Raw genomic sequence first — 26,427 nt, 5'->3', positions numbered from 1 at the left:
ATTTTGCCTGAAATAACCTTTTAGAAAATTAATGAAACTCTTTCAACCCTATTTTAACCATCACATTGGTTTCAGAATACAAGAGTAGGACATTATAATTTTGTTTTGCAACTTAATTTTTTAAATCTATTTTTTTTCCCTAAAATTACTTTAACTTTAAAATAAAAAAAGAATTTTTTTTTATAAAAAAAATTTTTTATAATTAATTCACTTTGTTATTATTTCTCCAAAGATATACTTTTTTTGTAAACATATATATGAAATTATGTAAATCGTATATATTAGAAAAAAAAACATTTCCTGTCTTTTGTGAAATTGAAAAAGAATTTTTTTTTTTCGTGAATGATGAAAATTGGATATTTTCGGTTCATTGATGCTGATTATTATAATGTCTATTATCATGAGAAAGGATCTGTCTCATTAAACAGCACTCAACTCTCTAAAGTGGATTCTTTTCACTTCCATGTCTTTTATATTTGTCACAAAGTGTCGCGACATCGATTTTTATTTTCTTTTACCAGACACATCTCAACATTAGCATATATCTTTTTTTTTCCCTTGACATTGTGTTCATTATCATTTCATTCCAAAAAAATGGGTTCATTTTTTTCGTTTAAGTATTTTAAATATCGAATCATTTCTCAATGTTTAAAATTTTTTTTTTTGGTAAATTGTTGATAATTTTCTCCTATATAAGTGTAAGAAGAAAAATTTTAGTTTATTTAAACAAAAAGTTTTGTTTAGAAAAAAGTGGTTTTTTTATTTAAAAAATTTTTTTTGTAAAACTTACATACACTGAGAAAAATGTTTAGTCAGAGCAACCAAAATTTAGTTGAACCAACAAAAAAAATTTTTGTTTGTATTTAAGTAACCTATTTGTTTGAGTCAACAAAAAAAATTTGTTTTAGTGTTTTTTGTTGGCATAAAAAAAAATGTTTGATTCTCAACAAAATATTTTTCTTGTAACCAAATTTTTGGTGGGAATTTAAAAATGTTTTTAATTTTTTTTTTGCCTAATTAAATGTTTGGTTGAGATAACTGTTTTAGCCGACTAAAATTGCAAGAACCAAAATTGCCTAACAAAACCGTTTTGTTGCAAACACACACTGAGAAAAATATTTAGTCAGAGCAACCAAAATTTGGTTGGACCAACAAAAAAATTTTGTTGTTATTTAAGCAATCAAACTAACTAACTGTTCTCTTAAGCTATGAGCTGAGAGCAAATCAAATTATTTGGTTGTCGCAATCAAATTTTGGTTAGGACAACAAACGATCATTTGGTTTCTTAGACCAAACTATTTTGTTGTGTTAACAAAATTATTTTGTTGTGACCAAATTTTGGTTGGAATTTAAAAATGTTCAACCAAATAATTTTGTTGGCATAACCAAATTTTTGGTTAAGATAACTCTACGACTTTGTTTCAGCCAACCAAAATTTGGCTACAAGAACCAAAATTGCCTAACTAAACAATTTTGTTGCAAACACTAAATTTTTTTTCTCAGTGCAAAATTTTTATTTTTTCAGTGTAATAATTTAAAAAATTTTTTTTCTTTTGAGTTAAAAATTTTCAGAATTTTGTCCATTTATATACACTCAGAAAAAAATTCGTTTGAAGCAACCAAGTTTTGGTTAAATCAACAAAATAAATGCATTGATATACAGTTTACCAAACATTTGGTTGCATAAACCAAACGTTTATTTAGTTTTAGCTCAATCAAATTTTTTCGTTGTTCAAAAAATTTATTAAAATAAACCAAACAGTTATTTAGATCATCTAAATATTTATTTGAATTAAACAAATTTTATTTGAACTAACCAAAAAATTGGGTAAATATAAAAAAATGGTACATTTGGTTCAAACATATCTTTTTTCTGACTGTAAGACAACATTTTATGAAAATTTTAAACAAATTGGAATGCTTGAAAATGATTTATAGAATATTTATATATACTTGAAAAAAGCTCGACAGGTGAATGCACATAGATTATTGCATCTATAATGATTAATTATTGAAATATATTTAAAATTACATTGAAACAATTTCATTGAACTGTTTTGAATTATTGTCTGGTCGATTGACCAATATCCGCGCAGGAATATAGATGCATAAGCAATGATTGTATATATAGAAGTAAAATGCAATCTTTTTCCCGTCCTCCCCCTCTCTCTCTCTTTTTCTTTAGTGTCTGGGCCTCGATGCGGAAAAGGATACGATCGATAAGTACCGCTGAAGCGAAGCCTATTGTCCGTTACCTTGTGGTTTACGTTTCACGTTATACCGGGTCAAGAATAATCCTATCGAGCTAAAAAAAAACCTCCTCAAGCTATTTCGCGTTAATTGGCGCTTTTTTTTTAATATTCGACTCATAAAATAATTCTTGCTTCAAAGATGACATTTACTCTGATTGGCAACATTTTTTTTTTTTTTTGTATTTTTAATTTAATGAAATTAGTTTTTCCCTCGCTTCCTTTTTTATGTTATACCACAATTTAGGGTTTATAATAATAAGTGTTTTCATTATTTTTTTTACGAAAAAAAATTTTATTTTTTTATTATTTTTTCCTTCGATTTAGAACTAAATCTGGTTTATTGTAACAAATTCTTTTTGTTTGTATAAAAATTCAAAGTTGGGAAATTAAATTTTTTTTAATATTAATTCATTTTTTTTGTGCATAAATTTTTTTACACTGGAGAAAAAAAATTTAGTGTTTGCAACAAAATTGTTTGGTTAGGCAATTTTGGTTCTTGTAACCAAATTTTAGTTGGCTGAAACAAAGTCGTAAAGTTATCTCAAACAAACATTTGGTTAGGCCAACCAAATTATTTGATTGAACATTTTTAAATTCCAACCAAAATTTGGTTACGACAACAAAATCATTTGGTTAACACAACAAAATAGTTTGGTCTAAAAAACCAAATGATCGTTTGTTGTCCTAACCAAAAATTTGGTAGCGACAACCAAATAATTTGATTCGCTCTCAGCTTATAGCTTAAGAAAACATTTAGTTTAAATTTCTCACAAGGATGGGTACACTGAAAAAAAAATTTATTTGGTTCAAATACCGGTGTATTTGGTTATTATCAAATAAATATTTACTTGAATCAAATATTTCTTATTTAAATCTTATATATAATATTTGATTCAAGTAAATATTTATTTGATAATAACCAAATACACCGGTATTTGAATCAAATAAATTTTTTTTTTTCAGTGTAGTCCAGTGGTCAGAACTCCCGACATTTAGTTTTAAAACAGGTTCAATCACAGGCGGAGATAAAAATAAATTCAATGTCAAATTGATAATAAATAAATAGTGAAATAAATAAAAAAGGAAAAGAAATAAGGTTAAAATAAATTTTTTTAATTTTACAAATAAAACTGTTTGTTTGAGCAACCAAACATTTTTGTTGACCTAACAAAAAAAATTTGGTTGAGCTAACCAAACATTTTTGTTATGCCAACAAAAAACACTCAACTAAATTCTTTGGTTAACTCAAACAAAGAGTTTGGTTGCTTAAATACCGACAAAATTTTTTTGTTGGCACAACCAAATTTTGGTTGCTCTGACTAAACATTTTTCTCAGTGATATTTGCTTTAAAAAAATGGAGAATTTAATTATGATTCTTAATTTATATATAAATTTACAAATATAATAATGAGGTGGAAATTTTTTAAAAATATTTTATTAAATATGTCGTCGAAATAGTTGGCACAGTTTGACGATAATTTATCGCGTCTGAACACGAGGGATGTTAAATTGTGTTGGTTCGGTCATATTTGTCATAATTGAATTGATGTTAAGCATATATATATATATATATATATATATATATGAAAGTAGAAGGTGTGGGATCTCTCGAGAGTCCGATGTTCCAGAATATATATATATATATATATATATATATATATATATATATATATATATTCACACTCGTTATACAGAGAGTAGACCAGAGAGAAGGAACTATGCAAACAATTTTGACACGTGGATCATTTACTAGGGACCAGATCATACCCCAACATATCATGACCATTATATCAATGAGAGTTTTCGAAAATTGGATAACTCGACCAGTAACCTAATAATGTCACAATTTCACCTACATGTGAACTAGGAAGTCAATATATTCCTTATATATAGAATTGTTCAGCGAAATTAATATTCAACGAAGAAAAAAAATAATTTTTTAGAAAAGAAATGATTTTTTTTCTGTTTGGAAATAATTAATTTAGAAAAATAATAATAATTATTATTTAATTATTTAAATATTAATAATTATTAAATTATTTTTATTTTTTTTTTTATATAAAAATATTAATTTTAAATACTTTTTTTTTTTTTGTTACAGAGGTGAGTTGAAGAAAAAAGAAATTTACTTTTACTCGACATATTCGTAAGTAATAATTGAATGATAAAATTAATTATTAAATGAATTTTCAAATTAAAAAAAAAAAACAATTATTAATGTGAATAATAAATAGTGAAAATAATTTGTTTATTTTCCTTGGAAGTTTTCTTTAAAAAAGAAGAAAAAAAAAATTCCGAGGGAAATATATATTAAATAAAATGTGACCTTTAATACAAAATTAACTGATTTTTATATTGTTATGGATGAAACAATATTTAAATATCAAAAACGCAATGATATATATGCCAAGGATTGTAATAAGATTATAACATTGATGTAAGGTTATATATTTATTTTTTCCTTATTTAATGAAGCATAAATTTTATTGCGGCTAACGAAAAAAGTCATTTTAAACATAATTTAATTACAAATAGAAAATTTTATATTAGTTATTTACGTATTTCAATTAATATACGAAATAATTAGAATTTATTTACTATCAACAAAAGCAATTACTTTTTTGAGAAAAAAAATTTTACTCTTCTTTTTTGTTTAAAAATAATTTATTGTAAATTGTAAATAATTTATTGTAAATTGTAAATAATTTATTATAAATTGTAAATAATTTATTGTAAATTGTGAATAATTTACTGTAAATTATTATGATTTACTTTAAATTATTGTAAGTAATTATTATTCGGGAATGTAATATAAATAATTTTTTAAATAATGACAACCGAATAATTAAAATGATTCCTCGTTACGTGAAATTTTTTTTTTTTTAATTTTGTAGATTATAAATTTATTTTTCCCCTCTTTGGTACTGGTTTAAAAAGTCGATAATCTACAAAAAAGGCACTTAAGATCAAAGGACCTTTTCTGTGAACTTTATCGCTTTATGCATTTTCCAATATATGAGGGAAGGCACACGTTGGATCATACTAATAAAGACGTTTTTTTTCGCAATTTAAAAGTACATTATGGTCCATTTTGCGGATATGTATATATAGTAATCTCATAAAAAATTTTTTAACATTTTCCCAAGAGGGAATGAAATATTTTAGAAAAATTATATATTTTTTTTTTAGTAGTTTAACCCGGGACATTAAAAAAAAATTATAAGTAATAATTTTTTAATTTAAATATAAATAACAATGAGTTAGGAACTAGTAAAAATATAAATAAAACACAAAAATATGATTTACAGTAATGATAAATAATATAATAGTAATAATTTAGTAAAAATGTTAATTTTTTATTTAAATTTTGAAAAAAACAAATTTTTTTTTTTTTTATTCAAATAATTAATTACTTTGATCAAATAAATATTTATTTGCGTTTCAAATACAGAAATTATTATTTTAAATACAGTTTGATTGAAATAAAAATTGTTTGTATTGGTATTATTTATATTTGTATCAAAATAATTTTAATTTGAATCCAATAAATTGCTTTTTAAAATCAATAATTATTTCTCAATTTGAAATAAATTAAATTTAATTGACTCAAATAATTTTTATTGCTATCGAGTAATTTTTATTTCATTCGAATAATTTTCATTTCATTCGAATAATTTTCATTTCATTCGAATGATTTTAATTTAAATCGAACAATTTTTATTTGAATCGAAATTTTTTTTTATTTAAATCAAATAAAATGAATTGAGAACAATAATTTTTGTATTTGAATGAAATAAAATTTAATTGACTCAAATAAAAATTATTTCATTCAAGGAAATATAAATGGAAGGGGGAAAAATTTGAAATTATGAAGGAATTTGTTAATAACATAAAAAAAAAATCATTTATGAAAATTGTAGGGAATTTTATATATAATTGACAAGTATCTCGTAGGTTATGGTGGTAAGGTGAGAGGAAATGAGGCAGTTTCCAATTGTACTTTTAGAAGCTGTTGCTAATTAGTAAAAGATTCTGGCAGGAAGTTGCTGGCAATTTTAGCCAATTGTATATAACGTCAAAGAGCGAGTGGATAGTGCTTTGCGCGTTATATGAAGCGGCGTGCGCGCTACCCAGGCAATTCCGGTCATTTGATACGATCGACCGTTTAAGTCCGATTCAACCTCTCAACGATACAGTTTATCCTCTATTTAACACGCGCGTCTTTTTATTCACGAAAATTGCAAAAAAAAAATTTCTTTCCCTTTTTCAAAATTCGAAGATTAGTAAAAAAAAAAAAAAATTAATAGAAGTTTTATTAGAAAAAAAAAAAAATTGTATCTCAATTTTGTTTTGAATTTGAAATCCAATTATTAGTTTTCATGAAAGATTTTATATTTGCAACTTTTTCTAATAGAAAAGTTTTTTTTTTTTTTTTTTTTTTTTCTTTATAAGAAAAGTTATGAATTCTAAAAGAGACTGTCTTTATGTACTTTTATTACGATTTCTTCTTTCGATCCAATTAGTAAAGTTTGTTACAATAGTTTTATTATTTATATCTCTGAGAAAAAAATATTCAGAAATTTTTTAATAGTGAAAAAGGATAATTTTATGAAATTTATTTTGAATAATTCGTTTTTGGTAAACAAAACAATATATAAAAAATGGGGGGGGGGGAGGGGGATGTAAAAATGCGGACTCACCGAAAACTAGAGCAAGGATGTATAACCCAGTGACCTGCAGCCTTTTGCCTGATCCTTTCTTTCATAAGAGCTTTCTTACTGCCGAATAGTTTCATGGCAAGTTTATTATCCGTCGGTTGGAATAGGGCCTGTAATTGATTTTTAAGGAAGCTCTGTTTGACTTCCTGACCCGGAAGTCCCGGGCCCAATTCCTCCTTCGGTGTGCCATACAGGGAGACATCGTCCACCCCGAAATGGACTTTACCACTTCCTTTGTAATTCATGTCGTTGCCTGCAAAAAAAATCAAAATTTAAAAATAATTTTCGAATAAACTCAAATATTATTAATTTCATCATTCCGATACATTTCCGATTCAAACTAATTGTATTTTTTTCCAAATTCATCGATAAAAAAATTTTTTGATTTCTAGATATTTTATAAAATACTAGCAAAATTAAACGCGCGCAAGCGCGCCAAATTGAGTATTTCATTGTTTGTTATAAAGAAATTAAAGATTAATATTATCAATAATAATTTAATTTATTAGAATATTATTACATTTTAAATGTATCAATTATTTAACAAATTTTGAACTAAAATGATTTTTCACTAAATTAATTATTTTTAATAATTTTAATGAAATACATCACAAATTCAATTATATCAAAATTATTTTTCAATTAAAATTTTTATGAAATTTAACAATTGTTTATAATTTAAAAAAAAAAATATCACAATAAAATTGAATTATTTTTTTCAAAATTTCAATTCAAAATAAACTAAAATTCAATTATTACCCGAAATTTTAATTCAAAATCAATTAAAAATCCAATAATTATCCAAAATTTTCAATTTAAAATTTAATTATTTACCAAGTTTTCAATTTAAAATGAAATAAAATTCGATTATTTTCTAAAATTTCTATTTAAAATTAATTATTAAAATTTTCAATCAAACATGAACTTAAATTAAATTATTATCCAAATTTCAATTAAAATTCAATTATTTCCAAAAATTTTTAATTCAAAATGAACTACAATTCAATTATTTTCCAAATTTAAAATCAAATAAAAATTCATTATTCTCAAAAATTTGAATTCAAAATTAATTGAATTTTCAATAATTTGAATTCAAAATTAATTGAATTTTCAATAATTTGAATTTAAAGCATCTAAAATTTAATTATTTCTAAAATTTTCCATCGAAATTTTTTTTTTTTTTTGAAATTTAATAATTTCGATTATAACTCTAAGGAAATTCAATTATTTTTAACTATTTTAATAATATTCTTTGAAAATTCAATTATCTGAAACCATTTTTCAATTAAAAATGATTTTTAAATTTTTGTATTTTGTCCGCATTTTCTAATAAATTTTTAGTGAAATCATCTAAAATTTTAATTACAAAACACTTAAAGTTTCAATTAATTTCAAAAATCTCAATTTTAAATCTTTGAAAATTCAATTAAATTTAAAAAATATTTTCCCAAAAATTGTTTGATAAATTATTTTTAGTTCTGTAAAATTTAATAATTGTTTGAAAATTAACAATATCTTTTGAAATTTAATTATTTCTAAAAATTTCAACTTTAACCCTTCGAAAAGGATTATTATTATTAAAAAAAAATTTTTTATTTAAAAATCTGTAAAATATTTTTGTTAAAATAAAAAACAAATCCACTTTTTTTTTGAATATAAATCGACTGAAACGACTTTTTGTGTCTTAAGTTGATTCGAGGCCTGGATTTTTATAATTAATATTTAATAGGTATTCGTTGGCCCCTGGTATCTTAAAAATTAATTTTTAAAAATAAATTTTTTTAAATTACTATCTTGTACTATTCAAAAAAAAAAACACGTGAAATCAGAAAAGGCCAACTTCAAGTTAGGACAGAAGGACAGACCAAGCATTTTATTATTATATATTTCTAATTGGGAAAAAATAATTGAATATAGAAAATTTTAATTGTAATTATTTAGTTTAATTTTATATTATGAAAATTATTTTTCGGTTTAAAGTCGAGGCTCATGAGAACTGCATATGAGTCGTAAATTACTGAACGAATCTGTGTTGCGGTATTACTTTTGCAATTCTGTTGGGGGATCAAAGAATATAGCCTTTTGTCGAGCATTTTAGTCTACAAAGTAAAAAACTTCTTTCTGTAGATATACATATATATGTTTGAGCGCTAAAATGGTACAAAAGCTTTTATATTGCGAATCTCGAAAACAATCTGAAAAAAAAGTTTGAGCACAAAATATTTTCATCATTTTGTTAGGCAAAAAAATTCTTTTTTTTAACAATTTTTTATTTACAAAATAAAAAATATTTCCTTTTTTTTTACTGATTTTAAAAATTATTTGTACAATTAAAAAACAATTGTTGAGAGTATAGGATATAATTGAGGCACGATCGATGGGGACATTGTAATTATTCAACTTATTGAAATGTCCTATTATAACGCTTGAATTGACAATTAAATTTTACGAGCATTCCTTTAATGGTGATAATGAATCAACTGTATATTTATATTAATTTTATAACTCTTTGAAATTCATTAATCTTATTTTCAATTGTTAATTATAAATTATAAATTATAAATTATAAATTGATGTGTGACATTTTTGAAAAAGTGTTAATCAAAGCTTTCGAGATGATTTTGAGCCAAATCTATTAACTGCATCAGCAAAGTTTAGAATGTGATCGAAAATTCATCTTTGACGTATGATTAATTAATCAATCATAATAATAATGTTTCGAGAGACTATATAATATTTCATAAAAAAAATACTAAAAAAAATTTAATTAAATATCAGTAATTTGTTTTTGAAAGTTGATAGTTTCAAAAATAAAATAATGTCAAATTCGAGTGTTAAAAATTGTTTTTGATCATTTGTCTAATGGAAATATATAAAGAAAGAGAGAGAGAGAGTGATGGGTATTATTGAAACGAAAGTATGTACATATATACATTAGCCAATCATTTCTTATCGTTATAAATATACTAAAAGTGTTCTAAGAAGTTGAATAAAGATTTTATGAGGTTTAAATAAAACTTGACGTCAGATAACACAGACCTTGCAATAATTTGCAAAGAAATTTTTCATTTTCTAATTTAATTTTAATTGCGGAAAAATATTAATTTTTTCATATATTAAGAAAATCGCAATGAAATTTTTTTTTCTATTTACATTAATATATAATAATAATATTTATAATTTATTTATTTAAATTGTTGTTTCAAAAAACCAAATTTTGGTTGAATCAAGTAAATCAAGTTTTCTTTATTCGAAAAATTTATTTAAATAAATTAATATAAATAAATAAATATTTAATATTAATAAATTTATTTAGATCAAAATAAATATTTATTTGATTCAAACAAATTTTGTTTGAAATAACAAAAAAATTGTGCTAATACAACAAAAATGTTGTATTTAGTTTAAAGAAAACTTTTCCCTTAGTATAATAAAAATATTCTGAACAAACTAGTTTTTTAATTATACAATATTAATAACAAATTTTTGTTTTATTTTTATACCAAAATTTTGTGATCAAATTTTTTTAAATTAATAACTTTAATAATAATAATAAAAATATTAATAATAAAAGTCAGATTATTTGCAATCAATTGGGTATACATTGGAATAAAAAAAAAAATTAACAACAATGCGGGTGTTTCGTGGAAGTACGTATCGTTAACATAATCGATGTATACACAATAATAATTACGTTACATTCAGTATCATTATTGTTAGCTTCCACATTTTCTCGATTATTGCTGTGGATTGGTGCAATTTTAGCGGGGTCGATTTTATAAGCTTTGCCAACGGAAGACACGCGAAACGTACTAAATAAAATATTCAGGCTGTATATGAAAAAAAAAATAATAATAAAATAACTGATCTTCGCATATTATTTCAAGGCAATAAACTTTTAGTTTACATCTAAATTTAATTTTCTATTTCTATAGTAGGATTTAAAAATTTTTTTTTCATAATTTTTTTTTTTTTTTTGATTACCTTTTCTTGTTACATTGAAGAAAAAATTTATTTTTTTATCATATAATTATTTATTAAATAATTAGTAAATAATATTTATTTATAATTCTTAAAAGATTATTTTCGTTATAAAAATAATTTTTATTTATAATTTTATTTTTAAATTATTTTCTTATTATATAATATTGATTCAGTTTCGATTTTTTACCGATTTCGAATTTTTTCATTTTATTTTTCCAAGAATCTTTTAAGTTGCCCTTTTTTTTCGAGATTAATGCAAAAAAAAAGTGTTTTCCAAAAAAAAAAAACAAAATTCATCGTTAGAAATGTGTAAAAATTTGTCAAGTGCTAAAATTTGAAATTTTATCAGACGTAAATTTTTATAGATCGTTAACTTTTGATGCTGACACACTTTCTGCTCGAATTTTATTTAACAGGGGAAATTTTTCACGTCCATTAACTTTTAACATTTCTCGATAAATTTGTGTTTTCTATTTTTTCTTTGTTCTTTTTGAAAATAGTTTTCTTTTTTGTTCTCAAAATTGAGAATTTTGTTTTTAGAATCATGTATTGGATATGAAAAAATATAATACTTTTTCAAAATTATGAAACATTACATCAGCAGTATGGTAGAAAATACCAAATACTCATGGCAGTTTTTTCTTTTTCACTCATAATTAACAAAATTCGATTTTTGTTTAAAAAATGTTTTGAAGACTTAAAAAAATTCGTTTTAATTAATTAAATAAAATTTGATTTAATTAATTATGAATTTGAATGAATATGATTAATTATAGCAATATAGAGTATAGGGAATATATACTTACTTGTATCGGCAAGGAAGTCAGTAATAAGAAGAGTCTCGTCGTCTAAAGCAGTGACGAGACTATCGGTGCAGGTATTGGTGTTTTCGATGCTAATTTTGATGCTATCATCCTTATTCAGTCGCGGATGATTATTAGTGGAATTATGAAAGTTGTTATTATTATTGTTATTAAGATGACCAAGATGGTGATGGGGTGAACGAACAGACTCTGTACTGCTCGTGTGTAAACCTACTCCCGTTGTTGCTCTTCCGTTCACGAGACGAAGGCTGGGTGCCCGCCTCCCACCCCCGCCCCCACCACCCCCAGAAGCACCCCGACCTCCTCCACCTCCTCCCTCGCCCTCCCTGTAAAGAAAAAAAATTTACTTTTATTAATTTTAAATTAATATACAGGAACAAAAATGTCCCCCAAAAAAATATTAATTGTTAAAAAAAAAAAAATTCAAAATTATCTTATAGGAAAATTTATTAAAAATAATTTATGAATTTTATTCTATTTTTAAGGTTTCCATAGCAACCGTTTCCATAGTAACTGTTTCCATAGCAACCGTTTCTATAGTAACCGTTTTCATAGCAACTGTTTCCATAGCAACTGTTTCCATAGCAACTGTTTCCATAGCAACTGTCTCCATAGCAACTGTTTCCATAGCAACCGTTTCCATAGCAACCGTTTCCATAGTAACCGTTTCCATAGTAACCGTTTCCATAGCAACCACTTTCGTAGCAACCGTTACTATGGCAATCGTTTCCATAGAAACTATTTCCATAGTAACCGTTTCCATAGCAACCGTTTCTATAGTAACCGTTTTCATAGCAACTGTTTCCATAGCAACTGTTTCCATAGCAACCATTTCCATAGCATCCGTTTCCATAGCAACTGTTTCCATAGCAACCGTTTCCATAGCAACTGTTTCCATAGCAACCGTTTCCATAGTAACCGTTACCATAGCAACCACTTTTGTAGCAACCGTTACTATGGCAATCGTTTCCATAGAAACTATTTCCATAGTAACCGTTTCCATAGCAACCGTTTCTATAGTAACCGTTTTCATAGCAACTGTTTCCATAGCAACCGTTTCCATAGTAACCGTTACCATAGCAACCACTTTCGTAGCAACCGTTACTATGGCAATCATTTCCATAGTACCCACTTTTGTGGCAACCGTTACTATGGTAACCGTTTCCATAGCAACCACTTTCGTAGCAACCGTTACTATGGAACCGTTTCCATAGCAACCACTTTCGTAGCAAACGTTAATATTGCCTCCGTTACTTTAATATTTTATATTTATATTTTTTATATTTTTTTCGTAGACATTATATTAAATTGAGAGGAAATCCTTTTTTTCTGCTTTTTATTTTAATTTTAAGTACTTTTAAAGTTGTCGTTTTTTTTGTTCTCCTTTTTGAGATAAGAAATGGTGACTTAATAAAAATTTGTTATAACAATGAAATTTATGCAGAGACCGCGTGAGTTGGATATACATGCAGCTTTTGTGATTGTAAAATATTTAAAATGATATTCATCAGGGAAATATTTTCCTGCAAGGTCATGCCTGACTCTGTATATATATATATATACATTGTTACTATATACTTTATAGTGAAAACCGCAGATGCTAGTATAAATTTTTTATTAACCTTTAGGGCATTTTGTACATACAAAAGTGATGTTACCAACTTAGTATAGAGTTAAACGGTTTGAAATTATTGAAAAATTAAATTTTCAAATGGTATACATTCATTCGGAACAATGGAGATAAAAAAAAATGTTCCAATTGATTTTACTCTATTTTCGAAAAGTTATAATCATTGAAAAAGGGAGATTTATTTTTTTCAAATTAATTTGAATTACATTAAAATAAAAAAGAAAATTTTGGAAGTTCTTTTTCTGATACATGGAAATCAGAACTATTTTTTTGTATAAATAAAACTACGCAATAAGTTTCCATTTATTATATATTGTATATATCTGGAACATAAGATTTTATGGACTAGGGGTAGGAGAATATCAATTTTACTATGAAAAATGTCAGCTGGAAAATTGTAATAAACTGCCATAAACTTGACAGTGAAAATTTATGAGTTGTCGTATTGAAATTGAAATTCCAAAAGAATGGAATTTTAATACAGTTTGATGTTTTATCAATCTAAAAAGAGATTAAAAAATTGGGAAAAAATAAATTACATTTTGTTCATTTTATTGGGAAAAAATTGAGGTAATTGAATTTAAAGTTTCTACTAATTAAATTATTTTTTTAAATAAAAAAGACTTTTTATTTATTATTTTTTAAAGTTTATTTTATCATTATAGTGAAGTGAAACTGATTCAAATAAAAAAAAAAAAGTCGCACAAGAAATTTGGAACATTCTTTGACGAGAATCTCAAGAAATGTGTATATTGCAAGAATTTCAATCTTATAAACAAAAATTCAAGTATTTGAAGACTTCAAGAATTTCAAGAAATTTGAAAAAATTTATCAGTACAATAAACAGGAGAATTTATCAGTACAATAAAAATCAGTTCGAAAATTGTCCTAGCGATACAAAAAAGAAAAAAAGAAGAAAAAATCCCGAGTGAAAACTGTAGCAAAAAAAAAAAAATGATAAATACTGAAAAGATTTTTTATCGCACTATAGGATCATCTTCTTTTCGGTCAAAACTGTGTCATCTAAAATGGATCATCTTGAATGCAAACCAGAATCTTATCAATATTGAAGTATTTATTCATTCTCACGAAAATCGTTTTGATTTTTCGATAGAGTTGAAAACATATGTATAAAAGGAGCAGAATTTTTTTTTATATATGAAAATATATTAAAAGGACAGAGGAAAAGTAACTTGAAGAAAAATCGAGGGTCCACTTGAGGTCGCTTTCTGTACGATATGCGATTTTGATAAAAAGATACAACAGAGACTGCAAGACCACTCCCCCCCTCTCTCTCTCTCTCTCTGTGTGCTTTATATTGCTATATGGATTAGTGGAATCGACAGGTGGATATAGAGGAAACGAGCCAGATTTTATATTTTAGATTCCGGACGAAAAAACAAGACTGCAATAATCTTTCAAAAAATCCACGAGCTTTGCCAAGATCCAAGGAACTTGAGAATTTTTTTTTTTCATCCTCACAGAGTATTGTTGCTGCCTCCTCTATAATTCAACGAGATTTTGCTGCTGACATGAAAGTAATATTAAAATATTCTAGGTCAAAATTTTAACCTAGAAATTGAAGTGAATTTAATTTAATTTTTTAGCCGAATTATCATTTAGTAGAATTTTTATATAATTTTTATTTAAATGGAAAATTTGATTCGTGATTTTAAATATAGTTGATGAAAAAGTAAAATAATTTCACTGAATCAAAGAAATATTTCGACTAGAGAGAAGAAAAAAAATAGTACATCCAGAGAAAAGGTAATATTTGCCAAATATTTATTTTTAAATAAATTTTATTTTGCGCTAAATAAAATTTTATTTCTGCTAAATAAATTTTTTTATATAATTTTTTAATTAAAATAAATAAAAAATTTATTAGGCTCTGCACGTAGAGAATTTTTTTTTTTTTTTTTTTGAACCAAATATAATATATTTGAGTTGAATAAACGTATATTTTCTCACGCCTATTTATTTAGCGTAAATAATTTTTTTTATTTAAATCAAAAAAAAAAAAAAAATTATTTAAATCCAATAAAAATTTATTTGAATAAAATTAAGCTGTGAGACAAATATATTATTTATCTATAGGTGTAAGACGCAAGTATATTTTGATTTGCTTTAAATAAATTTTATTTTTCAATTATTTATTTTTCTGGATATGTATAATAAATAAAAATTCATTTTTAGTACATTTTTATACAAATACATTTTTTAAAAAAAATTTTTATTTTTATTTAAATAAATTTTATTTTGATTCAAATAAATTCCTTATTCAGTTAAATTTTTTTTCTATTCAAATTTTTATTATTCAAATAAATATTTTTTATTCAAATAACTTTTTTTTTTAAACAAATGAATGATTATTTAGCCTTGAGACAAATTTTTATTTCACTAAAATATTAAAAAAAAAAAAAAAAAAATTGTAGGTATTTAATTTGAAAAAAACGATTGTTCGTTTAGTGTTTAGAAAAACAATTTTAAAGCACAAATGTTTGTTGAAGCGGTTATCAAAAATATATAATTTTTTGTTTCACGAATCTGACAATGATATAAATATGTGATTTCATCTGTGAAAAAAAAACCAACCTTCCGTAAATAATAGAAATCATAGCTATTAGTGAGAGAGAATCCAAAAGTGTTGCATCAAAGTAGAAAAATTGAAAGTCGCGCACAAATAGTAAAAATCTTTATAGGAAAAAATCAACAATTTTCCAGTATAAAAGGCACACATTTAATAATAATAATAATAATAATGCAAAAAAAAAGAAATTTTATTCACGTTCGCGCACGGATGTGTTTATTTGAAAAACTATTTCCGACTGATATTTAGGGAGGAATATTTTTTTTTTTTTGTGAGAAGGTTGAAGGTCGTCAGAGAAGGGGGGCGAGTAGAGGGGGGAGGGAAGAAAGACAGATTGTTGGACGGTACTTAACGAGACTAACAGTAAGCTTCTGATGCTTACCTGGAACTGGAGCCAGATAAGACACCTTTGGGAAATGCACGTGTATGCATTAGGCATACATTTCTAATGCATATAATATGTACGTGAAACAACCTCCAGCCGACACTTTAGAAACTCTATTTTAAGAATGGCACAAGCAAAAGGGATGTGCGCCAGTCGACAAGGCAAAAATCTCAAGAGGCTCTCGAAATGCCTAGGTGCAAAAAAAAAAAAAGAAAATGGTGCCAAGGTTCATTTTTCGATTGTGACTTTTTTTAAATGATTCGCTATATTAATTGAACAAAAAAAAGAGAGAGAGAGAGAGACAGAAAACAATCATCCTTTGATGTTTGCCGCTGCTCGATACTTGTGTATCTGTATATATATATTCCAAGAACCATCTCTTTTCGTGTTTGGAACGAATTTCTTATAAATTACTTTTTGGTATATAATTTGAAAGCAAATTTTTTTTTACGAAATTTTTGTAGGGACAAATTTTGATTTAATCAAATTTACATTTAACTGAATATTTATGATGAGTTTTTTTTATATATTTATCAGGATTTTCATATTTAGCTGAACTTTCGTTTAAGTGAATTTTTATTCAACGGAATTTTTATTTGACCGAATTTTCATATTGAGCAGAACTTTTATTTATAACTGAATTTCTATTTTATTAAGTTTTATTTAACCAAATTTCCATATTGAGAACTATTATTTAACTGAATTTCCATATTTAGCAGAATTTTCGTTTAACTGAATTTCTATTTTACTAAAGTTTTATTTAACCAAATTTCCATATTGAGAACTATTATTTAACCGAATTTCCATATTTAGCAGAATTTTCGTTTAATAATTGAATTTCTATTTTACTAAAGTTTTATTTAACCAAATTTTCATATTGAGCAGAACTTTTATTTAACTGAATTTTCATATTAAGCAGAACTTTAGTTTAACTGAATTTCTATTTAACTAAAGTTATGCTTAATCAAATTTTTGTTTATTCAACGAAATTCTTGTTTAACCGAAATTTTGGTAAAATATAAATTTTATTCAATTAAAATTCTGCTGAACAGAAATTTTGTTAAAATTCTCATAAGTGAAAATTTGATAAAATATAAAATTTACTAACAGAAAATTTTGCTGAACAGAAATTTTGTTAAAATTCTCATAAATGAAAATTTGGTAAAATATTTAATTTACTAAAAGATAATTCTGCTAAATAGAAATTTTTGTTAAATTAAAATTCTCCTAAATGAAAATTTGGTAAAATATAAAATTTACTAAAAGATAATTCTGCTAAATAGAAATTTTTGTTAAATTAAAATTCTCCTAAATGAAAATTTGGTAAAATATAAAATTTACTAAAAGAAAATTTTGCTAAATAGAAGTTTTTGTTAAAATTCTTATAAATGAAAATTTGGTAAAATATAAAATTTACTAAAAGATAATTCTGCTAAATAGAAATTTTTGTTAAATTAAAATTCTCATAAATGAAAATTTGGTAAAATATAAAATTTACTAAAAGAAAATTTTGCTAAATAGAAGTTTTTGTTAAAATTCTCATAAATGAAAATTTGGTAAAATATAAAATTTACTAAAAGATAATTCTGCTAAATAGAAATTTTTGTTAAATTAAAATTCTCATAAATGAAAATTTGGTAAAATATAAAATTTACTAAAGGAAAATTTTGCTAAATAGAAATTTTTCTCAAATAAAAATTCTGCTAAATAAAAATTTGGTTAAATTATAATTTTGCAAAAAAAAAATTGTGGTAGAATTAAAATTTGTTTTGCAGTGGATTAATTATTATTTATTTGATTTTTGGACAATAATTTTTTAATTTAAATCCTTTTAGTACCTATATATGAAAAATCGATTAAAAAATCCCGATAATATCAAAGGAAGAAGAAAAAATAAATTATTTCCGTGTTGTTGTGCAATAAAATCGAGTTGTGTATAAAATGTTAAAAATATAAAAGAAAGAGAGAGAGAGAAAGAAGAGAATCACTGGTACAATTTTCCGAATATTTGCTCAATGTTGTCACACACATGCGTTGCACGTGTATCATAATCATACAAGTTCAGCAGTCCTTAACGGAATAAATATAAAAAAAAAAAAGTGGCACCGTCAGCGGGAATTTTCTCTATGTTGCTTTAACGATTCATCTACATGCCGGATGCATCATTTTTATACATTGTAGCATTAAAATTGTGAAATTGGTTTAAAGACAAACACTACTGAAAACAACTTAATATTGTCCCGAGAAATGTGAAAAGAGAGAAATATATTTCTTTTTTTTTATGATATGAATTCAATGAAACAATACACTTCATCATGTAGGACAAATATATGAAAAATTTATTTCCATCCAACACACGAGTAATTTTAACACTGTGTTGTAAAATTTATAAATTCAATTTAACTTTATTTTTAATTCACTAAAATCATAAAGTTTAATATAGTATACATATAATTTAAAATCGAAATTTAAAAATTAATATTTAACATTTTTTTTTTTTTTTTTATTATCCATTGTAGTCAATATTTTATGTTCATTAAAATAGAAAATTAATTTTATAATTATAAAAGGGATTTTATTTAAAAAAAAAAAAAATTTAATAAATATTTTAAATAAAAAAATATTTTAGCGATTAAAATAAAACATTTTACCTACTTCAATTAGAAAGAAGGAAATTTTAATTAAAATTAAAAATTTTATTTTAATTGCAAGATAAAACTTTAAATTAAAGTAAAAGATTTTTTTTTATAATTAAGAATGGATTAAAAAAATGAATTTGTTTTCTTTTCTTATGCAATTATCGTTGTATATATGAGAATGTATGAAGTAATTTAAGAAATTTTCCAAGTGAGTCGATTTTATCGAAATGAACACGGAAGGCTTTAAAGCGGGGATCGTCGAAAAAAAAAAATGAAAAAAAATAAAAAAAGGGCAGTACTATATTGACCGGCTTATTTGCATGCAGCGATTCGTTTTGATTAGCATGGGTGATAGTAACTTGAGCTCGATCGTTCCCACTCTTGAACATCGCTAACTATAACTGGTGCTAGCACTGTCGGCATCGTTAACCACTATTGGCCAACATATTCTGTCGTCGTGATCGCAATTTATTGTATGTGCATATCTACATATGTACACACGTACGTCGAAATAATATACAAGTCTGTATATTTGCATCGCCCATCGACTAGATCGAATATTTAGCAGCATATATAAAAGTATATATATATATATATATACCTCACTTGTTGCCAGAAGTTTTTTTTTTAACCCCTTGAAAAAAAAATCCGAATGAAAATTCATTCACTCATTTTAATTTACTTTGGAATAAAATAGAAAGTATTTTTTTTTCAGTAGAGATAATAACGGAAAAAAATATTCTCAATAAAAGAGGATTCCTTTTACTTTTTTATGCAAATTTTTCCATTTAAATAAATTAAATTTTTTTTGTTTTAAACAATTGTTTTTAAAATCAAATAATAATTAATTCAAAAGAAAATTATAACAAATAATATAATAATAATAATAATAATAATAATAATAATAATAATAAAAATAATAAAAATAATAATATAATAATAATAATAATATTAATAAATAAAAATTTCTTTTTAAAAAAAGGGTGTTTAAGATAATTAGCTTTGCTTCGCGACTTTAAATCTAATTATGTAAAAGTACAATTTATTTATTTATTTATTATAGACGTAAGAGCAAAAGGAAATTAATGGTAAAAGAAAGAATTCATTATTGACTGGAAAGTAAACTTAAACAACAATTTTCTTAACGCTTTGGTCACTCTTTAAATATGTACGTTTAAGATAAAAAAAAAAAGTTGGTAATTTAATTTTCACTGCTTGTTGATTTAATAAAACTTAATTTTGTACCAAGAGAGAAAACATTCCAATAATGTCTCTTTTAATCAATTGTATTTTTTTTTCTTTTTTTTTTTTTAAGATTTTATTCCAAAATTTGACAAAAAAAAAACATTTCTATATTTAATTTGAAAAAATTTAATTCAGATTAATTAATAAAAAAAATATTGAAAGCAAATAATAAAAAAAAAAATTTAAGTTTAAATTATTTAATAAAAAAAATTTAAATCAATTAATAAAAAAATTTAATTGAAAAAAAATAAAATAAAATTGTTAGGAAAATAAAATTTTAATTAATAGTAAAAAAAAAGAAATGATAGTAATTTTGAAATTATTCTCCGAATGATTTTTTAATTTCTTTTAATTTCTCTAATTATATATATGTCACGTGATCGAACGAGACGAGAATTGAAAGTGAAGGAAATAACCGCGATAATTTGCTGTTGTATAATATATATATATATATATATATATAATAAATTCTCTCACATTTTTCAATTTTTCAAATAATAAACATAAAAAATGACTTATATGAAAATTCCACGCCATTTTTTTTTATTGTTTTTATACTTTACGTGATGGAATTATTATTTGTTTGTATGAAAAAAATATATATATTTTTTTTAAATTATTTTTTTTAATTCGTAACTGATAGGGAGAATAAAAATATTTAATTTCAACAAAAAAAATTTTTCTTTGAGAAATTTTGATTGTACACAGTTTTTTTTCCTTTTTTATCAGTATTAGAATTTCAAAAAAAAAAAAATTTTTCTGATGTTCAAAAATAGAAAACATTAATCTGAGTAAAAATCTAAGGGAAAAATTTTTTGCTATTGTAGTTTTTTTTACAGACTTTAAAAAAAAAACTAAGAGTAGACTATGTGAATGACACAAGTGATTACACCTTCTACTCAGACACGACTCAAGACATGACTTTTTCAAATTACTAGAATCAACAAGAGTTAAAATCTCATAAGTCCAAAGAAAATTTCTGATTATTCTATACTTTATTATATTATATAATGATAATAATTTTTCAAATAAATTAATAATAAAATCATTAAACATTTTAATTGATAAATTTTATTTCTAAAAAAAAAGTTATAAAAAATATTTAAATATTTGTTAATTATTTTAGAGTAAAAAAAAAAAAAAAAAAATTAATTTCATATATAATTTGACACAAGAAAAATTGTTTCTTAATTAGAAGAAAATTTTCTAATTTTCTAATCGTTCAATAATTGTAAAAACTGACAAAATTCTCAGAAAATTTGATGCGATTTGTCATGAGAAAAACAAAATTGCAATCTATCACATAAGAGAAAATCTAGGTCATTATAATTATATGAGAATCGATCCTCTTTGAATTTGTATTGTTTCGGGTAAATTTGCATGAAATGTAGATAAAGTCAGAAAGAGAGAGAGAGAGAGAGAGAGAGAGAGAGAGAGAGAGAGAGAGAGAGAGAGAGAGAGAGAGAGAGAGAGAGAGAGAGAGAGAGAGAGAGAGAGAGAGAGAGAGAGAGAGAGAGAGAGAGAGAGAGAGAGAGAGAGAGAGAGAGAGAGAGAGAGAGAGAGAGAGAGAGAGAGAGAGAGAGAGAGAGAGAGAGAGAGAGAGAGAGAGAGAGAGAGAGAGAGAGAGAGAGAGAGAGAGAGAGAGAGAGAGAGAGAGAGAGAGAGAGAGAGAGAGAGAGAGAGAGAGAGAGAGAGAGAGAGAGAGAGAGAGAGAGAGAGAGAGAGAGAGAGAGAGAGAGAGAGAGAGAGAGAGAGAGAGAGAGAGAGAGAGAGAGAGAGAGAGAGAGAGAGAGAGAGAGAGAGAGAGAGAGAGAGAGAGAGAGAGAGAGAGAGAGAGAGAGAGAGAGAGAGAGAGAGAGAGAGAGAGAGAGAGAGAGAGAGAGAGTTAGAAAGAGAGAGACTCACGATAGTAAAGGTACATCAATTTTAAATGTATATCTATCGAAATGATTCTTTTTTTTCTGAGGGGGATTTATAGTGAGTAGAAATAAGGAGTTAACCTTGACTTGACAGTTGTAGTAGGGAGGTTTTTTTTTTTTTGTAACCGCAATTAATTAAAAAAAAATTCCAATTTCGTTTATTTTTTGTTTAGGCAATCGAATTTTTGTTAACCCTATAAATTTCGTTGAAATAATAATAATAATAATAATAATAATAATAAAAATAATAAAAATAATAAAAAAATTGACAATATTAATATAAATTATAATAATAAAAATAATTTTTTTTAACCAACAAATTCAGATTTTTTCACGAATGTCAATTTTTTTTTTGTCATATAAAGTCAAATATTTTTGTACGATAATTCAAAAAAAAGAAATTTTTTTTATTATTATATATCTAGATTTTTTAATTTTTCACTTTATTATTTTTTTTTTTTTTTTTTGAAAACTTTAATAATTTATGAACTATTTTAAAAAGGGGTCAGAATAATATAAATAATAAAAAGACAAAAAAAAAAAAAAAAAAAAAAACGTGGAAATACACACATGACCTTAAAAGTTGAAATCATAAAAAAGAAACTCGGACCTGGACAAAACCAACTTGATTTCATATTTCACGACACTATATGACCAAGTAGAAAAAATTTATTCTCAATCCAACCTATTTCCTAGATATAGAGAAATTTATTGGAACATATTTTTTTTAATTTCTCTAGAGATATAGTTTTTTTTTTCTTTTTTTTTTTTTTTTTAATCTCAAGTGTATGAAAAGTTTCTCACACTTTTTTTTTTTACATTTTTCTCCCCTAGTAATGTAAACTTGAATGGAATTCTTATATAGAAACTTGATTTAAATTGCTGATAAACAATAATAAGAATTGAAAAGAGATTCCTGATTTTCCCGCAGTCATTTAGAGGAATATATTATAGTGAGAATGACTACAAATGATTGATGCGAAAGGAAAAACAAAAAAAAAAAAAAAAAAAAAAAAGAAAGAAATAAAAGAGATTCAAGATAATTCTCAATAATAATCGAGTGATGACGAATAATGATGAAAATGAACAAAAGCATTATTTGTTTTTGATATTTTGACCCATTGACTTTTATCATTGTCATTTAGATTATAAATGAATGTCGACCTTTGTTTAAATTTTATACAAAATATTATTTGGTATTTAATAGAGAAAAAATTATTATTTATTGTTAATATTAATTATTATTAATAAATAAATCCTAATATGATTTTTATGTTCTGGATTTCATGAAAAATTTTTTTTTATCTTTTTTTTTCGTTTTTTTTTTTAAGAAAAAAAAATAAAGATAAAAACAATTTAATTGGGTCCAAAACATAAAAATTGCCCTGTATTATATATTTAATTATAATTTATTAGTTATTTTATTAATTTATTTCAATTAATTTAAATAACTGCACTTTTTGTATAATTTTATTTAATTTTCTTCTTTTGATTATTATCATATACTATTTTCAGGAAACAAAAAAAATCTTAATTTCAGTTTTTTTCGAAGTTAATGATTTTTATTTCATTCGCGCTCTCATTGTCAAGAGAGAGAGAGAGAGAGAGAGGAAATGGATTTTTATTTAATTTTTTTTTCGAAGTTTCTTGAAACCTCTGCATTGTTCAGTAGCGACACTGGAATTACTAATTAAGAATGCATTGTTTCGGATTTATATATAGTTATACAGTATAGGAAACCGGCGAACTTGGCAGGTGGTGCGATGAATCACATCAGCCTTTTGAGTCAGTTTTAACTGTTTGCCAAATGCCTCAATAATAATAATAATAATAATATAGACTTATTGACATTAGAATATTCCAATAACGAAAAATATTCCTCTTTCAAAGTATGAGTTGGAAACTTTTTTAATATATCCTAGCCGCAGGGGGACTATTTCCAAAAAAAAAGTTACAAAAAATCCGGGACGTTTCTTATTTTTTGAAAATATTTAAAAATCATTAATGGGTAAAATCTTTTTATTGTATATATATATATATATACAAAAAGATAAAATTGCAACCCGAAGAAATTTATTTGTCTCACTCAATAAATATTTATTTGATTTAAATAAATATTTATTTGATTCAAATACATTTTTATTTGATTTAAATATTAAAAATTTTATTTACGTCAAATAAATTGACTGGTAGACTGTGAGATAAATATACTATTGAACTCAAATATATTATATTTGGTTCAAATAAAACATTTTTCTTGGTGCAGAGAAATAATATATTTGTCTCAGAGCTAAATAAATATTTATTTAATTCAAATAAATTTTATTTGAATCAAATATAATATATTTGAGTTGAATTAACGTTCATTTGTCTCAGTTCATTTATTTGATTTACTCTTTAAATCTGAATTAGTAAATATGTTTACTAATTTGAAATAGTGACTCACTTTTTGCTTTTGAATTAGTAAAATTTTACTAATTATTAGTAACTTTTACTAAAAATTAGTAAAATTTAACTAATTCTAAGGCAAAAAGTGAGTCATTAATTTAAATTAGTAATCATTTTTACTAATTCAAATTTAGAGTGTAAATAAAAATTTTATTTATGCCAAATAAAATTTTTATTTACGCCAAATAAATCAGCTGAAACAAATATAAGTTTATTTATGCCAAATAAAATTTTTATTTACTCCAAATAAATGGGCTGAGGCAAATATAAGTTTATTTAGCTGAAATATACTATTTTGGTTCAAATAAAAAATTTTCCTTGTTACTTCAAAAATTGAGTATTCGATTATCAAAATGAAAATCGTCATTTTTAAAAAGAATAAAAAAAAAACTCACTAGATTTGTAATGGCCTCTCATTTAAAGGAAGTTGTCTCTTGGTAACATTTTCATTTAACTATTGTTGCAAAAAAAAAAAACAAAAAAAAAAACACACCAAAATATCCTTTTTTTGTGAAATCCAAATTGTAAAGAAACCGGTAGTAAATTATTTTATTTTTCAATGCGTCTTTATTTAAAGAAAAAAAGAAAAAAAAAATTTGCTAATTTCACTTGTCCGATTGGAACCACTTGTGGAATCGAAGAATTTTCTCTCTTGTTGAATGAAAAAAAAAACGCTGGTGAAAATTGTTGAATGATTTTTTTTTGTTCTCTTTTAATTGAAAGATTAATTTTTTTTTTGTGTTGTCGCGATACACGCACGTGTGCGACTGATGAAATGACTGACTGACTGGCTTGGTTTTGGCTCATTCACTCACTCACTCACTCACTCACTGACTAAGAGTGCTGCCGAAGAGTTTCTCTCGCAGAGAGGTTTCCATTCGCTTCAACCCGCAGGACTGGCTTTTGTGGAGGGGCGATGAGGAAGAGGGAGTGAGTGAATGAGAGAGAGAAAGAGAGAGAGAGAGAGAGAGAAAGAGATTCCTCCCTATCTTCCTGAATCCTTATCTTCTTGTATAAATCCTGCAGTAGAGAGAAAATGCGAGGACACTAAAGCGGCGCGGTAGGCCTCCCGATATTTACAAAGGTTAAGTTCAAAATCTACTGCAAACTGGAGCAAACGTTCAAGTCAAGTTGTCTTTCTTTGAAATTTATTTAGGATTTTTTGTCTCAAGTAGAATTTACGTTCTTTCCATCTCTCTCTCTCTCTCTCTATTTCTCTCTTTCTCTCTTTCTCTCTTTCATTCAGTCTCATTTATGTAAATTCACACTGTAAAAAGGGAAAAACTTTGATTTCTTTTTGAAAATTTTGTTAGGATTTTTTTTTTATTAAAAATTAAAAAAATATTCTTTTCTTTTTAATATTCTCCCACTTGGAAAGATTCCCCGGAAAGTGCCCCCTGAAAGTTCTATCAGAATTCCGCCGGAACTTCCAACGTAATTCCGTCGGAATTCCATCGGAATTGCAAAGAATTTCCGGTGGGATTCCGACGGAATTAGGACTCTAAAAATTTTGAGAAAAAAATTAATCGGAATTCCGTCGGAATCACATCGGAAATTTTTTAGAATTACGTTGGAAGTTCCGTCGGAATTCTGATGGAACCTCCAGGGGTCACTTTCCGGGGGAATCTTTCCAAACGGGAATTGTTATTATAATTATAATTATTATAGTAATAAAAAAAGAGGTTCTATCAGAATTCCGCCGGAACCTTTAACGTAATTCCGTCGGAATTCCATCGGAGTTCCAAAGAATTTCCGATGGGATTCCGACGGAGTTCCAACGAAATTTGGACTT

General features: G+C 24.8%; 1 protein-coding gene across 6 annotated transcripts in view; it reads right to left on the bottom strand.

Annotated features, from left to right (window-relative positions):
- The window catches only part of LOC127290500 (potassium/sodium hyperpolarization-activated cyclic nucleotide-gated channel 2), a 167,652-nt gene that overhangs the window by 52,136 nt on the left and 89,089 nt on the right, over positions 1 to 26,427 (bottom strand). For all 6 annotated transcript variants that reach the window (XM_051319102.1, XM_051319097.1, XM_051319100.1 and 3 more), the window contains 2 exons: positions 11,762 to 12,105; positions 6,954 to 7,224 (listed from right to left, as the gene is read on the bottom strand). In XM_051319102.1, the coding sequence (XP_051175059.1) occupies positions 6,954 to 7,224; positions 11,762 to 12,105 (615 nt within the window). The remainder of the gene's footprint in view (positions 1 to 6,953; positions 7,225 to 11,761; positions 12,106 to 26,427) is intronic.

The sequence above is a fragment of the Leptopilina boulardi genome, unplaced genomic scaffold, assembly GCF_019393585.1.
Source record: "Leptopilina boulardi isolate dan_hultmark-lab unplaced genomic scaffold, ZJU_Lbou_2.1 LbouV2_70, whole genome shotgun sequence".
NCBI lineage: Eukaryota > Metazoa > Arthropoda > Insecta > Hymenoptera > Figitidae > Leptopilina > Leptopilina boulardi.
The sequence above is the reverse complement of the archived record's forward strand: the minus strand, read 5'-3'. Positions and strand labels throughout refer to the sequence as shown.